The 19,822-nt window shown below is 49.7% G+C and overlaps 1 protein-coding gene across 1 annotated transcript in view; it reads right to left on the bottom strand.

Annotated features, from left to right (window-relative positions):
- Nucleotides 1-2,735: 2,735 nt before the first annotated feature.
- Nup210 (nucleoporin 210) overlaps nucleotides 2,736-19,822 on the bottom strand; it is a 92,241-nt gene continuing 75,154 nt past the window's right edge. The window contains exons 29-40 of the mRNA XM_027428873.2: nucleotides 19,068-19,159; nucleotides 16,556-16,730; nucleotides 15,154-15,329; nucleotides 13,108-13,328; nucleotides 11,553-11,689; nucleotides 8,931-9,054; nucleotides 7,689-7,835; nucleotides 6,325-6,575; nucleotides 5,714-5,930; nucleotides 4,346-4,441; nucleotides 4,184-4,267; nucleotides 2,736-2,833 (exon numbers count right to left, since the gene is read on the bottom strand). Of these exons, the coding sequence (XP_027284674.1) occupies nucleotides 2,736-2,833; nucleotides 4,184-4,267; nucleotides 4,346-4,441; nucleotides 5,714-5,930; nucleotides 6,325-6,575; nucleotides 7,689-7,835; nucleotides 8,931-9,054; nucleotides 11,553-11,689; nucleotides 13,108-13,328; nucleotides 15,154-15,329; nucleotides 16,556-16,730; nucleotides 19,068-19,159 (1,818 nt within the window). The remainder of the gene's footprint in view (nucleotides 2,834-4,183; nucleotides 4,268-4,345; nucleotides 4,442-5,713; nucleotides 5,931-6,324; nucleotides 6,576-7,688; nucleotides 7,836-8,930; nucleotides 9,055-11,552; nucleotides 11,690-13,107; nucleotides 13,329-15,153; nucleotides 15,330-16,555; nucleotides 16,731-19,067; nucleotides 19,160-19,822) is intronic.

The following is a 19,822-nucleotide window of genomic DNA, read 5'->3' as shown; positions in this document are numbered from 1 at the left end:
CTGGCTGTTCCCCAAAGTGCTTTGAAAGGCTGCTGGCCCCTGGGGAGCAGGAGCTTAATGGCCAGCTCTTATCAGGTCCTCGGCACTCCAGGTGGGCAGAGGGAGGAAACCCGGTACCCCCAGGAACAAAGGTGACTGCAATCTTTCTATTCAGCTTCCTGACATCTAGAGGCCCTCAAGGCATGATCAATACTGTACTCATTAGCCACAGGCCAGGAGTGGCTCAGACCTTAGCCACGGAAAGGGTCAAACTGTCTGTTGAGCCCTGAAAAGAGTGCCTTTAGTCAGTCCTTAGGGGACAGGAGAGTTTTGTTCTGTTCTTCTCAAGATTGCCATGTCTTGATGTGATGTGCTGCCTGTATCCTGGCAGCCATCTTGTGTTTCAGAGGGGTCTTACCTAAGGGCAATGCTAACATCGTGTGTGCTGTGCCAGGCAGGCATGTGGACAGTAAGTAAAGTATCTCCTTAGCATTTGATACTGCTGAACACACTCTAGCTCTCCTCATGTACAGCATTCTGGGGAGCTGTGAGGATGACACCATTACTTACTCCCATATTACTCTTTCTTATGCAGGGAGGGAAGGGGGGGCCACACAATATTGTTAGCATGGAGAGTGTTGCGGTACCAGGTCCCTGAAGCTGAGGAAGCGCCTATCCCTCTCCCTCCATGTCAAATGCTGCATGAGGCAGGGAAGGGGTTGGGAGGGCAAAGCACAGGGAGTCAGGGACACAACAGAGCAGGACCTACTGGGATCTTGTTTGCTGTGCATGGTGGCCAGGTATGAAAGGACAGCACCCAGCTCAAGTGCAGGGCCCCCAGGAGGAATGTAGCAGGGATAGTACCTGGCCTCCAAAAAGGTAGGTGAGACCCAGGGTGCGTAGCTGGGGAGGAGAGCAGGGTGGCAGAGAGTTAGCCCTTTGAAGAGAGGGAGGCAGAGGCATTCAAGGTCTTAGGAACACAGCCCTGGGTGGGCAGGACAGGAAATGGCCATTTAAGGGCAAAAGTCAGAAATTTCAGATGACAAGGGAGGAAGGAAAGAAAGAAAGAAGGAAGGGAGGGAGGGAGGGAGGGGGAGGGAGGGAGGGAGGGAGGAAGGAAGGAAGGAAGGAAGGAAGGAAGGAAGGAAGGAAGGAAAGAAGGAAGGAAGGAAGGAGATGGTAGAGTAACAGGTTCCTAAGAGGACTGGCAGAAATGGGGTCTATGCTATCCTCCTGCAGTCAAGGTCCTGCTACTGCTTCTGGTCTCTGGGGTAAGAAGAGAGGCCCCATAGCCAGAGAGGAGGGAAGGGCACCATTGAAAACAAGTCATCAGTCATAGTAGACACTCAGGCAGAGTCAGCACCCCAGGAACTACCACACCTTTAAGAAACAACACAGAACTTTATTAAACAAATGAAGGGAAGGCTCATAACAGCTCCAGTGGGAGACAGTGGCAGGCCAGACACAAATCCTTTGTCCCCAGCTCTAGAAAAGTCCATCCTGTGGCATGGCCTTCAAAGGCCAACTGAACTCTTGGTGATCCCATGGCGCCCACACCCATCCACTTGGAGGCAAATCTCTGACTCTCTCTGACAGAGCCAGAACATCTGGACCTGAAGCACAGTGGCCATGTCCCTGAGTTCACACATGAACAGGAATTGTGTTCTCAAGGTATCCCCTTCTGTCCCTGGGCCAGCTAGGGAAGTGCTGGCGGCAGAAAAGAAGGAGCGGAGAGCACGTGGGTGGTGGCTCAGATCTGCTGAGGTACTGTATTGGGTGTCTTACATGACAGAAGAGCAGGTCACACTGGGTCTTTGTGCTGTACAAGGCACAGCAGCTTCTCAGAACAAACCAACAGTTCAGAAGACCCCTGCCAGTGGCTCCAGGGCAGGGCCAAAGATACTCTGGCTATCCCCAAGCTGCACAGAGAGAATAAGAGGCACTCCAACATGCCAGTGACCAAAGCCCTCATGTTGTGAATGGAGACTGACGTTCTCAGGGTTAGAGTCTGAGGTGAGGCCCACTCTGCTGAGGCTCAGCGACTCTCACAGTAAGAGGGCTCAGATAGCACAGGGCTCTGGGCATAGTCCAGGGGACACCCTAGGAGACACCCACACCTGCTTGTCCCCCACATTTCCTAGCAGCAGTAGGACAAGGAGAAGAGTAGGTTTTCATGAAGCAAAAAACCCAAACAAACAACCCCCACACACAAAAGGGATGGCTCGTATGTGTGTGCATGTGTGTGTACCTGTCTCTCTCTCTCTCTCTCTCTCTCTCTCTGTGTGTGTGTGTGTGTGTGTGTGTGTGTGTGTGCCTGTGGATAAGTGCTTACCTAGCAGGCATGAGACTGTGGGTTCCATGCCCAGCACCACACAAACCCCAGGAGTAATGAGAAAATCCTTTCCCTGAGATTGCTACAGTGACATCATCTATAGACAATGTAGAAACAGCTTCCAGCTACTCAAAGCCATGAACAGGAGGAGAGCTTCCATAAGCAGGGCAAACACAGGACTAAGCAGCACCCACATGGGAATGAGGGAGCCAGGAAGTCCTAGCTCTCAAGACTGTGAAGGAGATTTAAAAGCAAACACATTTAAAAACCCTTGTGTGTGTGAACCAGGCAGTGGCTCAGCACAGCCAGGGCAGTGAGGATGGCCCAGGGCCCAGATGTGGTTTCGCCCTGGTGTGAACATGACAGTGACCCTTCCATTGCAGTGTCAGTTTAGCTACGCAGCAACAGCAGCCCAACATACTGGCTAGTGAGAGGCATAGGCTGGGCTCCAGAGCCCCGAAGGAGGACTGGCTTTGCGACCAGGAGGCAATGTGTTGAACGTGGCAGGCGATGAAGCAAGATCTAGGGAGGAAAAGGGAAGTGAGCATGAAGGAATAAGAGCCAATATCCCCCCCACACTCGTCGGGCAAAATCAATATTTAATTGGATCGTGCCAGGGGGATTGTACATGGGACAGCTAGTAGAGAGAAACTGATAGGGCCAGGGGAGGCATGGGAACTATGTTGTTCAACCTGTGATTCTGTACCCAGCAGCCTTCTGCCTCCTGATTCCCACTTGAGGAAATCTGTCTCCAGTGAGGAATCTATGTGGGCTAATCCTGTGGGGGCTGTGGATGAGTTTTACAGGGACGTGTGAGGTTTTTGAAAGAGGATAAAAAAGTATGATCCTTGGGACTTAGACTCCATATATCTACTCGGCCTGAAGCATGACCCTTGACCCTTGACCCCTGACCTTCCAGAGCTCAGAGTCTGAATGGGTCTCAGGATATACTGTTACCTCCCATGGGGCCAAGAGGATGGAAGAGCAGACAAGGAGTAACAAGGACCTGGAGGCAAGCATAGGGTACTCTGGAGGACAGTACAGGGACCCCATGGTAACTCCAACAAACACTGTGAGGAAGGGTCAAGAAGGGTGACAGATTGTAGCAGAACAGCTGTGTGAGAAGCCAGGTGACAAGGATAGTCATCACCCAGCATGCTGGGATACTCAGGAGCCCTACCTTGAAGATCAGAGGCAACACAAAGAGGGTCTGATTCTGAGGCATGTTGGGAGTTTTGTCTCCCAGGGATAGGGCTTCTGGCCATAAAACTGTCCTCTGTCCAAAACCCCTTAACATTGAGATGAGCAGACACTAAGGGCCTCTTAGACATCCGCCTACAAAATGGGAATCAGGAGACAAAGGACAGTTGGGTACAGCAGCATGGGTAGGACACTTCACAGTTGCAGAAGATTTTTGGGGAGAGGCAGCCCAGAAGTTGGACAAGGCAACCAAGACCTTAGGGTACCAGAAACAAAAGGACTATTGAAAGGAGTAGGATTTCTCATTTTTCTCTATGGGGTAATCTTTCCTCAAGGCTGTCTAGAACCTCTATCCTCCCATCCTAGCTTCAACTGTCAGTGGTGGCCCTGTCTGTTTGTCTGTTCATCATCCATCTGTCCTGAAATTTACCTGCTTATACAGCACTGCCAAGTTCTCTCATCCCATAGCCTGCTTAGGGAGCCTGCAAAGTCAAGATCTAAGTTCATGTGACACCTTCCTCCCCTGCCCCATCTGTCCCTGGGTCTAGTTGCCCCTTTTGCTCTGACACAGGCTGCTGAGAATGGGGTTTGGGGCCTGGATCCCACCCTTACCCCAGGAGATGACTCTTTTGTGGAGGCTCTCCAGGCTGTGCCTGTGGCTAGAGTACTCACAGTGGGGGCTGTGCTGAGGGCTGGCACGGGGTGTGAGGGCCAGGGGTGAAGCAAGTTCCCGGGGTGCACAGACTGTGTGGTAAGCTGAAAGAGCACAGGCTGGTGAGACCGGGCAGGGTGAGAGGGTGCAGGGTACAAAAGGGGATATGTGGTTGGCCTCACCTATGATGGTGACCGCTGTCCCAGCCAGCAGGGCAAAGAAGGTGAAGAACATGACTTGGTAGGAGTCCAGGAAGTGTGACAGGATGCTGGCTCCATCTGCATCAGGGGAAAGACAGACATCAGAACACCAGGTCCACAGCTGGGTCCCACTGAGTTCTTGTGCTACTAGACATATGTGTGGTCCACCATGCCCCACTGCCTGGGATGCAGGTGTTCAGACAAAGGCAGAATCTTACTCTGTTCCTTGGGCTATCTCTGTCCAAACTAAGTTTCCTTCCAGGAAGTGTTCTTAGGTACCAGCTTGGCACATCAGGCTTTAGTGCCCTTTCTGCCAGGGAGGCAGCTAGGCTGCCCCAAAGCAAGAAGAACTGTTCTGAAAAATGCCCTGTGTGTTTAGACCATGAAGGATTGGTGGGACAGAAGCTCACAGGACAGGAGCCCCTGACTCCTTGCCAAGAGCATTGGGGTGGCGGTAGGTAGCTATTCTGCCCCAAAGCCATCAACCTCTATGAGTGGCCTGAGTCCCAGATCCCTAACACCTATCTGTCACAGTGTTACACTCTCCACTTCTCCCTAAGTATACCCAGGTGGAAAAACCACCCTCACACCAGCAGCCTCCCCCAGCTACTGGCCCCTTTGATCTATGTCCTGTCCCAGAGGGTCAGCATGCCTTCAGGTGGCCAAAGAACAAGGTCTAGGCCTTGGTGACTGCAGGGCAAGTCTTGTACTCAGCTGGATAAGAGGTTAAGTACCTCCTAGTGTCGGGAGGGCCCTGAGCTAACTGCTGTCCTCAAGTTGGACTTCTTGGGGACAAGAGTCCCAGTGGTGAATAACATTACTTCTACACAGGTCAACACATGTCTGGGAGTGAGAGTCTAATCTGTGTCAACCAAGAAGTGATACTCGAAAGACAGTCTGCAGCTGTTGAGGACATTGGTTAATGGGTTGTCTGAGGGAAATGGCATTGTAAGCAGAGGAAACAGAGATACCAATGGCTCAGGAAGGCAGCCTTGTGTTCCAGAAACAGGCAGAAGGTTGCTAGTGCTACAGCAGGAAGCACAGCACGGAGATGAGTCACAAATGAACAGAAGAGGCCAGATGGGTCTCAGGGACCACTGGGGGGATGTAGGCTTTGCCCTTGAGAAATGGAGCCATGGAGGATGTTGAGCAATGACTTTGCTGAGGATGGGGTGATAGGGGAAGTAATGCCTAGTGTCAGTGACAGCAAGAGATTGTCACTCTGAGAGACATTCTGTGTTTCTGACTCCTCCAACTTTCACACTATAGGTGCCCGCCAACACCCAAGCTCCTCTGGCCTGTCTCTCCCTGCCCAGGTCTGGGTCAGTTGACATCTCTTCCATGACTCACAGGGGCCAGGTCCACGGCGATCCATCACAAAGGCCACAGTGACTGGAATGGTGATGGCCTGGTTAGTAGTAGGGCTGGAGAAGGTCAGGGCAGTGGACAGAGGGCCCTGGCTGCCAGCTGTGGGATCTGAAACACCAACTGTGTATGTGATGAAGCTGGGCAGCCCAAATGACTTCTCTTTCACAAAGGCTAGCACAGCTGGGGATCCGGATTTCACCTGGAAAGAAGGTAGTGTTAAGGAAGATTAATCCACAGAGGCTGGACCACAAGTGGGACTGCAAGTGCCCAGCTCGTCTCTAGGCATGCCCTTCTAACCACACATGCTGGATTTCACTCCCAGGACCAGGTAGGCCTTGATACCTGGAAGCATGACCCACATTTGGGGTTTGCTAAGTAAGGCATGTTCAATATTACTGTATTCTAGTTAAGAACAAAAATGCTATGCCAACCCAAAGTAGCACCTAACACCAAGGCACCATGAAGCAGTATCCACAGCCCATCAGAATATATACTTATATATAACTGCTCTATACACAGTAACTATACACTCCCTCATCTCTTGTGAGCAGTTAGCCACAACAAGACAAGAGAAGCAGACAACAGCTGCTTACCTCCAAGTTCTCCAGAATCTCCACAGCACCAAAGACCTTGACCTCGGAGCTTGTATAATGGTTGCTCAAGAGGATTTCTGCCTGGTTGGCATAGAGCCCTGGACTGAAGGGGACCTCAGCTCCCACCTTCTCTACAGAGGTATGGCTGCTGGGGATGGAGGCAGTGACCACCAATGATGTCTTCTTCATGCTCAAGTGCTTCAGTTGCTTATCTGTTAGCCTGTGCATAGTAACTGAGCAGAGGTACTGGCCTGTGGAGAGAAGGTTGTTCTTCTATGTGCACAGATTCCTCACTCTGACTGCAATCTCTGATAGGGAAATTCCTAGACAAACTTGGAAGCAGCTGAGAGGTCACCTCCTCCAGGATGCCTTCTAGAAAAAGCCCTTCAGAGATGCTGAGCCAGCCTGAACACCTTCTCTGTGAACAACTGTCCTCTCACTATCTCAGAATCCTCTGTTCATGAGGTTTCCATCTGAATAGTACTCTAGGAGCAGCTCAAGCCCCAGCTAGCCTCGCTTAGAACAAGGGCAGATAATGGCAAACAGACATAAGACCCAACCATGGACTACAGGTCAAGACAGAGCTGATTGCAGTGTAGCAGGAAGCCTTGTGGACTATGGCTGTCTGGGTCTTGTCCTGTCCTTAGTGTCTGGCCCAGGGCAGATGAGCCAGGTGGAATGAGCAGGGCATTGGGCAGCTGGCAACCTGGAAATCTGGACACCTGAGTTGTACTCCATCAATGACACACAACTACAGGTCCCTGGATGATTAACTTCCTTGCTCAGCAAGGGCCTCCCCTGTGCTACATGCTGGGGGAGGAAGCCCTGAGTGTGCCCTTGGGATACATTTGCACTCTCTCAGCCAGCAGCAACCCCTGCCATGCAATGGGGCCAGGCAGGCTCACCAGCCTACAGTGCTGGTCATCAGCCCAATCACTTTAGTGTCCTCAGCTTGGAGCAGCTGTGTTTCAGCATGCTCAAATATAGCTCATGACTATGTCATATGGTGCCAGTCACCTCTTACCCACTCTATGCAGGCAGTAGCGACATGGCAAGGCACTGTCATCCTCAATCTAAAGAGGGAGGTTTAGAAGGGTCAGTCTCAAAACTGAGTGGTGGGATTATGGAAAGACTTCAGCCTGGATTTGGTGCTGAGCTCTGCAGAGTATGGGTGACGCCAAAGGCTACACCCTCTTGGCAGACATGGAGCAGCAACAGAGACTACAGTGTGGTAACAGCCTTAGGCTGGATTCCCAACAACCTCTGCCTGTCTGCACATATGGCCATCATGAAGTACACACTTATGACTGACCCTAGACATCCAGCAGGCAGACTCATTGCATTTTAATTCTTTGCAAATTTACCCAGAGCAGAATCAAATCCTGGCTCCACAGTGAAGATATCACGAGCAGGGAAATCAAAGACATCTTGTTTGAATTGGTGTTGACAGCTGATGAGGGACTCTGGGTGTAAGGCTTCAATGACTTCTCGCTGGGCAGGGGAGCACTCACCTAAAGGCACAGAGTTGGGGGCAATGATCAGGTGAGAAGGGCTGGACCAAGCACAAGGCCACCACACCCATAATGACCTAAGATGAAGGAACAGGTCTATGGAGGCTGGGCAGGCATGAATGACATCAGTGCCCTATATTATTCCCATGCGAGGAGCTCAGGGGTTCATGGAGCTTGGTGAAAGTAACGTGTCTTTTAATGAAACTAAGGATCCTGATCCAGGTTGGGTTACTGAATGCCGGGGCCACCTCAGATGAGAATTCAAGCATGGATGCTGAGCCTGCACAGAGGGCATGGTGACAGGCAACCTGCTGATGTGTGGCCTGTTGCAGTTAGCAAGGAGAATGGCCAGCTGCTTCTGAACACTGGGAGGGCCGAGGCTCACCATAAACATACTGCACATAATTTTGGCAACAGTATTTTCCCACTTGTACTAAAGGAGGAAAGCAGCATTTCCATGATGTCATGAATGTGCCCCATTAATCACAATGAGAATGGTAGAACCTAATTCATCCGTTAAGTGGTTAAAAAAAATCTGTATCGACGTATTTATTTCTGGTACTTGCTGTCCAAGGCTGTCATAGGCAAAGAGTGAGATGGAATGCTCTATGCATGACTTGGGAGAGGTAATTATAAAAATCAAAACCAGCTACCAGCCTGCGATGTCATTAGTTTCCACCATCAGCAGCGGTGGACTGCGCTTGCTCTGCCTCATGCCCTAGGGCTGCAATCACAGCTCTGACTCAGCGCAGGCAGTGTCTTGGAGCTGAGCTCTTAACGAAGGCTCCTTTCACGCTTCAGCTTATGGAGGCCTCGAATTTCTTAAAAGCTGCAAGGAGTGGATGAACTGAGGCTAAAGGATCTCTCTCTGGAGTTAGGGGTGAGTCTGAATAAGAAAAGCAGAGCTGGGGCTGGGGCTCAGTGGTGTAGCACATGCCTGTGGTGTGTTAAGGCCCTGGGTTTCATCCCCAACACCACAAGACAAACAATAAAAAACCCAAACAGATAAAACTACCCAAAGGACACAGATGTTACTCCCCATTTTCCGAACCTGGCAAGGAAAGCCCAAACACCCAGAATCCACTTGTTCTATACCAAGCAGGTTAGAGCTCCTGTCTCCCACGCTGACAGTCACTTTGGATGCTGTGGCTTCCTGGATACCAGCTTGGGTAGAGTGGAGGCGACGGGCCACAATCTTCTGAGGGGTGCCAACCACTATCTAAGGAGACAAGGCAGTTGTGCTGAGTGCTGATTGTATGCTGGGTGGTTTTCATGACCTCACCTGTGCTCCAGGCAACAAAACATAATGGGCTTACAGCTTAAACACATGACTGGAGTGTGGCAGGGTATCTGTTCGAGCCCTGACTGGCCATCCCAACTCTCCCACCCTAAGAGAACAAAGCTGGAACTGGTAGAGCACCTGGCAAGGCTGGGATCAACGGCAGGTGCAGGGCTAATGGCAGAGTGAACCTGCTTAGTGGTCCAGGCCAGGGTGCATGTTCTTGCCATCACCTTTCCTCTGCTCACACATCTGGTAAACTAATCTTGCCACAAGGACAGAAGACCCACTTAGTTGACTATTCCTATTCAGAATGGATCAATCTGACCCAAATGCCTACAGAACAAGGCCCCCTCCAGAAGCCAGCTTGCTCACACACATCCCACCTGGTACTCCATGGGCATTTTCTATCCTTTCTGCAGACCTCCCCCAACTGGGATATTCTTCTATCTCCCTCTGCAAGGCCTGCAGACCCATGTCCCTCTGAGGCTAGAATGCTGGCCACCCTTTCTGGGTGGGGGCCAGTACACTGGGGGCTCTTCTTGTAGGCCTTTCCTATAGCATAGGAAAGCCATGTTACTATACTGCCTCCTCCCAGGAATCGCTGCTGCCCAAGGAACCAACGGAGGTACCCACCACTGCCCTCCCTGGCCCTTTGTCCTACTTCTAAAAATATCCTCTTTTTTCTTTTCCTCCTGGCCACACTGGGTCTTCTTACACTTTTTCCTCCTGTTATGCTCAAACCCACACTCAGGTGTCTCCCAACATACCACCCCTGCGCTAGATAGTCCAGTGTGGCTCTAGCCTTCAGGAAGGGACTACAGACTCACTACCTAACTATGCCCTACCACCTCAGCTGACCCACTCACTACCTCAGACACCCATCTCAAACTTTCCAGGACCCACCATCTTCTTCCAGCACCACCTATCTCACAGTAAAGAACCATTATCTACCAGGTCACTGGTGACAAACCCAGAAGAGTTACTCCAAGCCTCTTCCATACCACCCCATTCAGTCCACCAGCTGCTCACCCTGCAGCAACTTCACCGCTATATGCCTTTGATCTGCATCATTCTGATTTAAAACCAAAGCTCTGTGCAGTGTGAAATAAGCTACCACTCTACCCAACCCAGAACAGAAACAGCAGCAACACCAACAACACAGGTTGAGCAAACAGTGAGAGCCTAAGTGCCACTTGACTTGTCCCCTCCCCATGTTAGCTCACTATGCTATATCACAGTGTGGTCCCTATCCCTTGGACACAGGTGAAACTTGCCCAGTGGCTGATCTTAGATTTGAACTTACACAGATAAGGCTTGAGTGTCTAGGTTGTCCTAAATTACATAGGCTGCTACAATCTCAGCCTCTCAAGGAAGTGACACTGCAGGCATATGCTGAGCTGAGGCCACTCTTAAACCATTGCACCCAGCCTCCCAGCCTCCCAGGCATTTACTGACCTGTCCATAAAGCCAGACCTTAAGTCCCTCCTACATGTACCCTATGATCCAGCTCACCCTAGGCTCTGCTCTCAACACCCCTTGAAGCCTGCTGGCCCCTCTTCTAATCATTCTCAGAGGCCTCTCCTGGGAAGCAGAGCTTTATTAATCAGAGTGCCTCTATCTGCAACCACTGCCCTGAACCACAGCAGCACTAAATATGCAAACTATTAGGTTAAACTGCTGGATTCGATAAAGCACATGCTGGCTCTAAAAATGAGACAGGTTTGGAACTCAGCCAGACTAGGCTCATTGATTCATTCTTGGCTGGAGAGAAAGGTTTTTCTTTGCTTTCATATAGACTCAAAAGGTGACTTGCTGGGGGAACTTTAACTTTGCTGGTGACACCAAATCACTGGGATGCCCATCCATGGCCTGAACTCCCTTCAAGGAAATGCCCACCCCAAAGGCTGCATGGCCACACTGGCTCCCAGACAAGCTTGGGTGTTGGTGGGTGGATAGAATCAATTGACTGGATCTCTCTCCTCCTGCTGGTTTGGACATGAGAGAGATGCATGAGAGGGATGAACAGGGGGCTGGTTTTTATCTCACACTTAGTGGGTGGCTGATTCTCCTAGATCTTGACAGCTGCAGACAGCTCTGGCAGGAGGCCTAGTTATTTGTTTCTTAAAGAAAAGGGAATCAGAGGTACAGCCAGCCTTTGTACCTGCTGCTTTGGCAGTCTGGATTTCAGTTGCACTCAACCAACAGAAGATCAAAAATATTTAGGGGAAAAGTGCATTTGTGCTGAGCAGGGACAGGCATTCACTCAACAACAGGCTAACAACAACTCACACGACTTAGCATCAGTTAGTTATCGTAAGTCATTAGAGGTGATTTCAAGCATACGGGAAGTGGCAAACACCTGGAACACAGGGACTCAGGAGATTCAGTTCAGCTCTTACTGGCTGCAATTGCCTCTGCCTGCCTTCAAGTCCTACCTCCTTGAAGGTCTTCAGATGTCCAGTGATCTCATAGTAAACAGTCACAGATCCTGCATCTCGGGCCATAGCCACGCCTGTCTTGGGGTCAATGTAGAGGACACTGCTGGCTGAGGAGCTCCAGGTACCTGAGATACCTGGGAGAATAAGACCAGATATCATCCATCTTGTTCACATTTGGTCACGATACACCAAACCTAGCTCCCCAGGCCCTCTGCCTGTGAGGGCCTCCATCCTCAGGGAGGAATCCACATAGGCTACCTTTAAAGTCCTGCCACCTGCCTACACCCCTTCTCAGGGGGTACTGACTCCCTCTGCTCATACTTTCCCATCTGGAATCTGTTTTTCACATGAAACTTTCCCAGCCCCTGGCCCCTACCACCCCACAGTATTATTAGTTCTTTTTAGAAATGGAGAGCAGACCTCACTGCTGACATGTTGATAATAAAAATAAGACTCACAGGTTGGAGAGATGGCTCAGTAGCTAAGACTGCTTATGCTCTTGCAGAGGACCTGGGTTCAGTCCCCAGCAGCAGACAAAACACTCATACACATAAAATAAAAACAAACAAACCTAACAAATAATAATAATTCCAGCCCAAACCAACTGAATATTCATAAAATTGCTGTCTGGATTAAATAGGTAAAATTTACTCTGTAAATGCATGATTTAGTAATAGTTTAATAAAAGTATGTTAACATATTTTAACAGCCTCTTTAAAAAAATTAGATCTTAGGCTCAGTGTCACACAGCACTTTGTTGCCAATAAACAACAAAAATCCAAGAGCCTCATTCTATCTATAGCAGTTATTTCTTTCTTCTTTCTTCCCTCCCCCTGCTTCCTTCCTTCCTCTTTCTTTCTTTCTTTCTTTCTTTCTTTCTTTCTTTCTTTCTTTCTTTCTTTCTTTCTTTCTTTTTCTTTCTTTCCTCCTTTTGAGACAAGGTTTCACTGTAGGCTAAAACTAACCAGGATCTCAATGTATTGACCAGACTGTTCTCAAACTCATGTCCATCTTCCAGTCTCAGCCTCACCAGGGCTAGGATCACAAGCATGACACTCAGCTACTATTTCATTTCTTCTGGAAGTAATGAGGCCAAAGAAAGGAAACCAACCAGGAGAAAAGCAAGTGTCTGTGTACAAGTTACAGGAGTGTGGGGACTCATTTTCGGCTCAGGTGTCCCAGAGCCATGCTTGTATATACCACTAGACACTTAGTAACCATACACTTGTGGAGGCAACTGGGTAATAGAGTATACATACAGGACACTTCCACCAACTGTAAAAATTTCTACAGCAGTGCTATTCCAGGGTAGGGACTAGCAGACTTTTGCTGAAAACCACCAGATAGTGAGTACTGGGCTCCATGACCAATACTATATCCACTGCTACCTGGCCACAAATGAACAGGCATTGCCAAGCGGCAGGTTGAATGTGGCCTTTAGGCTGTATCCTTCGAGCACCCTTTAGGTTCTACCGGCCCACCTCCTGTGATGTGGTACCAAGCACTTCCTGGGGTACCACACTCTAGCACAAACCAGCCACATCCCTCTTACCTCCCAGGCTAATGAGAACACTAGCCAGACAGAGGATGTCACCCACCACCACAGTTCCAGACAGTTCTGGGGTGATAGCCTGTAGGACAGGTAGTGGCACAAAGTCGGAGAGGCCCAGGTGCTCCACATCCCACACTCGGAGCAGTGTCAAGCCCACACTGACTGTGCGGACAATGCACGTGTTGTTGGTGGAACCTTTGCCAATCTGCACAAAGTCATCTCTAGGGGCAGAAGAAAGGAGAGCTGAAGCTCAGATGAGAAGCCCAAGGGGAAATATAGAGAAATATTCAGCCCTGTCCTCTACTGAGCAATGCTAAACTGACTGAGGTCCCAGATGTGGCTATATTGAAGGGGGTACAGACTTGACACCCCTTCCTTGTCATTCTTGGAACACAACCCGCAGCACCCAGTAGGATCTGCCAGCATCATCACCCTCACACGTAGAAGGGAAGCAGAGGCTCAAGGAGGAAAATGACCCACAGAGGACATGCTAAGAAGGTGCAGACTGCCTTTCACTGTATGGCTAGCTCAAGCACTCCTGCACTGTCTCTTCCGGTGAAGCAGGAGCAGGAATGTGCATGGTGCACCTGTTATGGGAACCAAACAAGCCTGTAGTGAGAAGGCACCCCTAACACACCTGCTCAGCCCTCATGGTAAAGGATGCCAGAGGTGACTGGAGCAGGTAGGAGTGAGGGCCATGTTGTCTACCTCAATCCCTGACTCCCCATGCCTCTGATGTTGACTGCAGACTGACTGCTACAAGTCAGTGCTCCCGCTACACAAGGCCAGAGGGACTTCTAAGGTATGGCTAAGGGCATCAAGACCTGAGTTCTACCTCCTCCAAGTCAGGCAGACACATGGTACTTTGTGCAGAGTCCCTCATGGCCACTCTCTCATTGATGGGAGTAGGTATATTCTTTATGTGACAGATAGGAGAGACTTGGGGAGGTGAACTACATGGTCAGACTCACAGGACCCACAAGGATCAAAGCTGGGTTTGCAAACAGGTTTCCTGCTCAGGCTCCTGCCATGCAATGCCCCTTATACCTTCCTTCAGGGTTTTTTAGCCAAAGGAGACACAAGTGTTTTCAGGCCCAAGGAAAGTTCCAACACTTGGATAGTTCAAAATGTCCTCTCCCTCAGTCAAAGTGTCTCCCTCATACCTCTATAATGTCTCAGGGCAGTGGCCATCAACCTTTAAAATCATGGAGTCCCAAGCCCTGTGGAAATGTATCCCTAACTATCCACAGAGGACTGCTGATGCCAGACTGGGGACCACACTCTGAGAGCTGCTGCTATCTAGTGGACTCAGACATTTGGCAGGCCACATTGAAGCCTGGGTTCTCTTGTCACCCTCTCCATCCTCACAGCAGGACTGAGACTGCAGCAAAAGATTAAAAAGAGCCAGCCTAAAAAGAATCATGCTTGGAGGTATTCAAACTCCACTTCATAGCTGTGTAGCTCATGGTAAATGGCTTGACCTTTCTGGGCCTCTTGACAGGGCTAGGAGAGGAAGCAGAAAGATACGGCAGCTGGCCTGTGGGCAGATGCTCAGTGACAGTGGTTTCTTCATCACGTGCCAGGCGGTGTAGTGCATGCGCCTTCTTCTTCTCCATCCATCGATGACAGGACCAGACTGACATGCACCTTCTTCTTCTCCATCCATTGATGACAGGACCAGACTGACTGCAGCTGCTCACATTTCCCTGCACTTCCTTTCCTGGTCACATGGAAAGCCTTCCACAAACTCTCCTATCTCAGCTCGCAGGAGGTGTGCTCTGCTTCCTGCCCATTAGGGACTGTCATCATCTAACAGTTCCTGCCACACACAAAGGCCTGGGCCTTTCTTTCCCCTCACTCCCTCTGTCTCTTGATTGGATCTGCTGCTTCCAGGCCTGGTCTGTGTGGTGCAGCAAGCCATCCCTTCAACCATCCTCCCATGGCAACTGCCTTTCTTTCGTCACCTATCTGGACCTATATGTATGACATCCAGACACGACTGAGACCAGCCTTCCTTGTGAGAAATGAAGAATGCTCAGGCCTTACCTGTTAGTGGCAAAATTGAGGACTGAATTGTGAGCATGGAAGATGTCTCCAGAGTTGTCATGGAAGTGAACTGTGAAGGTCACGGTCATCCCCAGAGGCAGAGCCGCCAGCGCTTCCTTGTGCTGAGTGTGCAGAACTGGGCTCATGGAGATCCTCAGGTATGAAACAGGAGAGACCTAGAGGACACCATGCAGGTATGGTAATACCTGCCCGATTGAGTCTCTTATCTCAGGGACACTTAAAGGAGTGAGCTGGCTTCAGGATGTGGAGAAGAAAGACCTTCCCACCCAGTGACATAGTTTTCATCACCTCATATACCTAGTCAACCTCTAAAAGACCCAGTGAGCCAGGATCCATGACTCAAAACTTAGGTTGTGGGTCACATGGCAAGACCATCCTCTGGACTGTGACTGTAAATGTTCAGAGTCATGGGAGGAGCTGTGTCTCAGGGCATTTGAAGTAGAAGCAATGGCCACTGGATAGAGAGGGGATGTCACTTGCCTACAGGGGTGCTGATGAAGGCCAACAGTGGGTCTCTAGAGCCCAAGTCCCCACAAAAGGCAGGTAAACATTTATCCTAACTCTAGACGAGAATCCTTCACCTGGCCAAAAGTTGTCATCAAAATCCAAAGTCCACTAGGTAGGTTAACTGTTGTAAGGTCAGGATATGATGAACACCTAGCACTTTCTGTCAATCAAGTAGTAGGTAGGTGGCACCTGCCAGGGCTACTAAACAAAACAAGCTACAGCCCAGGTGTGAACCAAAGCATCTGATGACAGTGTACCTTGTCTTCTAGGGCTCAGAAGGTGGCGGCAATGAGATAGGAATGCCCAAGGAGCAGGTCTCTGTCCTTGGTAGGCATAGAATGTCAGAATAAGGCCTTGGGCGTGGTGAACACAGTCCAGAGCCACTGTATGGCCTTGAATAAGGCACCCTGAGTCAGTTTTCCTGCTGCAAAATGAGCTACTATGTCCTCAGAGCTGATGCAATTATTTGCATGTCTGGTCATGAGCACACTTCATGCTGCACAGAACTAACCATGCTCAGGAACTGCACTGATCTGGGCAGGGGCTCAACAGTGGATGTGGGAATGTCAGCAGTCAGGTGCAGTGGGAGAACATCAGCACACTTGCCAGGACTGCAACTCTGTGATTTCGGGCTATCTGTGGACTTCACAGGGCCTCAGTTTTCCCTTCTGTGAAACAAGCTAGGTGGCATCAATAACTCTCCAGGACATTTGGCTCCAATGGCTCACAATCTAGCCAGGGCCTCTGCTTGTGAGTGGTTCTTGGATAAATTCCTAAGCAGAATTCCTCAGCTGGAGATTGAATCACTTTTACACCCAAGAGAGGAAGTGTCACCTCTGATCTTTTACTCAGGCAGGGTGAAAGGCAATCCTACCTTTACAGAGACAATGACAGTCTGGTTGGTGCCAAAAGGCTCCTGTGCAATCACTTCAAGGGTGGACACCCCAATTCCAGAGCCGGACACCAGGAACCCCTTCTCATCAATGTGCACAATAGGAGCCTTTTCAGGCCCATCGAGGACACGGTAGCTCAGAATGGCTGCACCATCCCTTTGGGAAGCAAGATGATCTGTTTTTACCATGCATGGAGGGACCAGAACACAGGAAGGAACCCAGTACATTATCTTAAGATTTCACATCTGTGGCTTCAGCCATTTCTTTCATCTTTATTTTTTTTAATTTAGAATCTTATTTTACATATCAATCCCCCCATTCCCTCACCCTTCCATCCTCAAATGTCCCCCACCGACCCACCCAATCCACCCCCACCCACTCCCCAAGGATAGTGAGGCACTCCCACAGAGGACCATCAAAGTCTGTGACATCATCTGGGGGAGGGCCTAGGCCCTCTTCTGTGTATCTGGGCTGCAATAGTATCCCTCCATAGGGAATGGGCTCCCAAACTAGGGACAAACACTGGCTCCACTGTTAGAGGTCCCATAGACTGCCCTGGCCTCCTAGCTGGCACCCACATTCAGAGGACCTGGTTCAGTCCAATGCTAATTCCTCAGCTTTACAACTGGGGTCCTTGTGCTCTCATTAGGTCAGGTCAACTATTTCTGTGGGTTTCTCTAGCACAGTCTTGGCTCCTTTGCTTATCCCTCCTCCCTCTCTACAACTGGATTCCGGGAGTATGGCTCAGTGCTTAGCTGTGGGTGCCTGCTTCTGCCTCGATCAGCTACTGGATGAAGGCTCTAGGATGGCAATTAAGGTAGTCATCAATCTCATTATAGGGGAAAGGCATCCTCTCCACTACTGCCTAGATTCTTAGGTTGGGGTTATCCTTGTGGATCTCTGAACATTTCCCTAGTGCCAGATTTCTCTTTAAACCTATACTGGCTCCCTCTGTTATGGTATCTCTTTTCTTGCTCTCCTCTATTCCTCCCCTGTCTTAGTCTTCCTGATTCCTCTTGTTCTCCTCCCCATCCTCTTCTCCCTTTCTCTTTTTCCTACCCCCACCCCTTCATGCTTCCAATTTGCTCAGGAGTTCTTGTCCCTTTCCCCTTCTTCTGGGGACCATGTGTTTCTCTCTTAGGGTCCTCCTTGTTTCCTAGTTTCTCTGGTGGTGGGCTCCTGCCATTTCTGATCTTGGTATCTCATGTTGCTACTGCTATGCAGCCTATCAGTCACCCCCAGAAGCCAATGTGAAAAACTCACAACTTAGAGAGCAGTGCATATCTAAGGCTGAACCAATAGTATGGGAAACCATGAGACCAGAGTTCCATCTTTTGAAAAAAAGACCAGTTCTTCAGCAAATCATTTTCTCTTACTTAAATGAGGCAGCCTGGAGTGGAGGACAGTGTAGGGGCTCTGAGTTGTATGGACCAAGAGCTAGCCTCTATTTGCAAAAACTGATAAGGAAGGGTTTGCTGCACTTCATGTGCTCCTTAACATGATAATCAAGGAGAGACCTTCAGTTACCACTGAGAGCTCCGGCAAGCTGCTTGCCTATGAACCACTAGCACTCTTGAACCACTCTAGATGAGCTTAAACAAATGTGATGGCCTCTGCCTGGACTTTCTTCTACCAGTTCCCTCCTTGTAATCTGAAGAAGTCTTATTCATCCATTAAGATCCCCATAGGTCAGGCATCTCTGCCGATGACATTCCTCCCCTAAATCTCCTCAGAGAAGTCCTTCTCTGGGCTCCACCTGAAGGTTACACACCACTTTCTCACCATCCTTCCACTGTCTCTAAAGGCATTGTATGTCCTTCACCTCTGTGGACATAGAGCCTAATGTAGCATCTTGTCCTGAGTTATTTCTGACTGAATGAACCCCAAGTGCTTCATGCAATATGGTTGTATGGCTCTGAGTCCCCCACTCACCATCTGCTACTCAAGTCTTAAGTCATGTTAGGAAAAGCTTCCTTGGTGAATCCAAGAGGGAGTCATGCTTGCAGCTAGCCTTTAAAACAACACATTGCCAGCATTGGCATATGCCAACACTGCCTGGGGACTTTGTTAAAGTGCAGCTTTTCCTTCAGTAGCCCTGAGGTGGAGCCTAAACTTTGCATTTTATCCTGTTCCCCAGTGCCACTGCTATTGCTAATTCATGGGCTCTACTTTGAGTAAGTAGCAAGTCTTGAAAACACAGGGGCATTTGAAAAATTTAATACTTCTAAGTTTGTACCTTTGTCCCTTTTAAAGACTGAATTCAGCAGTTTATAAAAATGAGTTTTGGCTACAGGGAACAGAAGAGGGACCCAGAGGATTGAAGGAGGAACAGAGGTCATCCACCAGAAGAGAAGGGGTACCCAATTCAAGCACATCACCCAGAAAGCCTCCCTGCATGTACCCAGGACACCTGACAACTTTGACAAATGGCTTGTTGGATGGGACAAGAGTGCAGCTCTTGTCCTCACAGAAAACAAGAGCTGAGTCACACACCTGTTTGTCTGCAGCTTTATAAGTGAGTTGGGTGACATCAGTATTTGTTCTGCTTCTATTTCAGGGTTCAGCAGCCGCAGCTTTTCAAAAACCTGGAAAAGAGCAAGCCATATTTCCTACCCCAACCAGACTCAAATCCAGTCAAAGCATCTGCTCTCTCTCAGGTGGCCTGGGATGTCATGACCTTTAGGGTATGACAATGTCAGACCAAATCTGATCCCCTCACTTATAGATGTTCTGAGGCCTTGATGGGAATTTGATCCTTTCTCCATATAGCCCACTACTTCCTCAGTCCTTTTGCTTAGACTGTTTTCAGCCTGGCTCAAGGGCCCACACATTCTGACACTGTGCATGGAACTCCCAGCTTCTGACAAGACCAGATGGGCCTCCTGAGCAGATAAACAGTTCTCTGAGGGGGAAAGAGCTGAAGTTACCCCTCAAGACCTCTGTGCTCATCTTCTACAGAATATCCACATATCCACAATGTGGGCTCTGGTACCATCTGTCTCTAGGAGCTGGACCAGAGGCAACACATCCCAAAGGGAGCAAGAAAAACAGCCTTGGGGAGACCTAGGGGGCTTTGGTGTCAGGAACACCTAGGGCAGAACCAGAGGCCATCTTCACTCAGGCAGGTGGTCCTGAGCATGGAATGGCATCACTGACTAACTAGGGCCTTGGCTGCACAGTGGACGCATTCACAAGCAAGTTTCTTCCCATTCCCTTACAGCATGGCCTCTTTTTAGATGGAGGTGAAC

The sequence above is a fragment of the Cricetulus griseus genome, chromosome 8 (assembly GCF_003668045.3).
Source record: "Cricetulus griseus strain 17A/GY chromosome 8, alternate assembly CriGri-PICRH-1.0, whole genome shotgun sequence".
In the NCBI taxonomy this organism is placed as follows: Eukaryota; Metazoa; Chordata; class Mammalia; order Rodentia; family Cricetidae; genus Cricetulus; species Cricetulus griseus.
The sequence above is the reverse complement of the archived record's forward strand: the minus strand, read 5'-3'. Positions and strand labels throughout refer to the sequence as shown.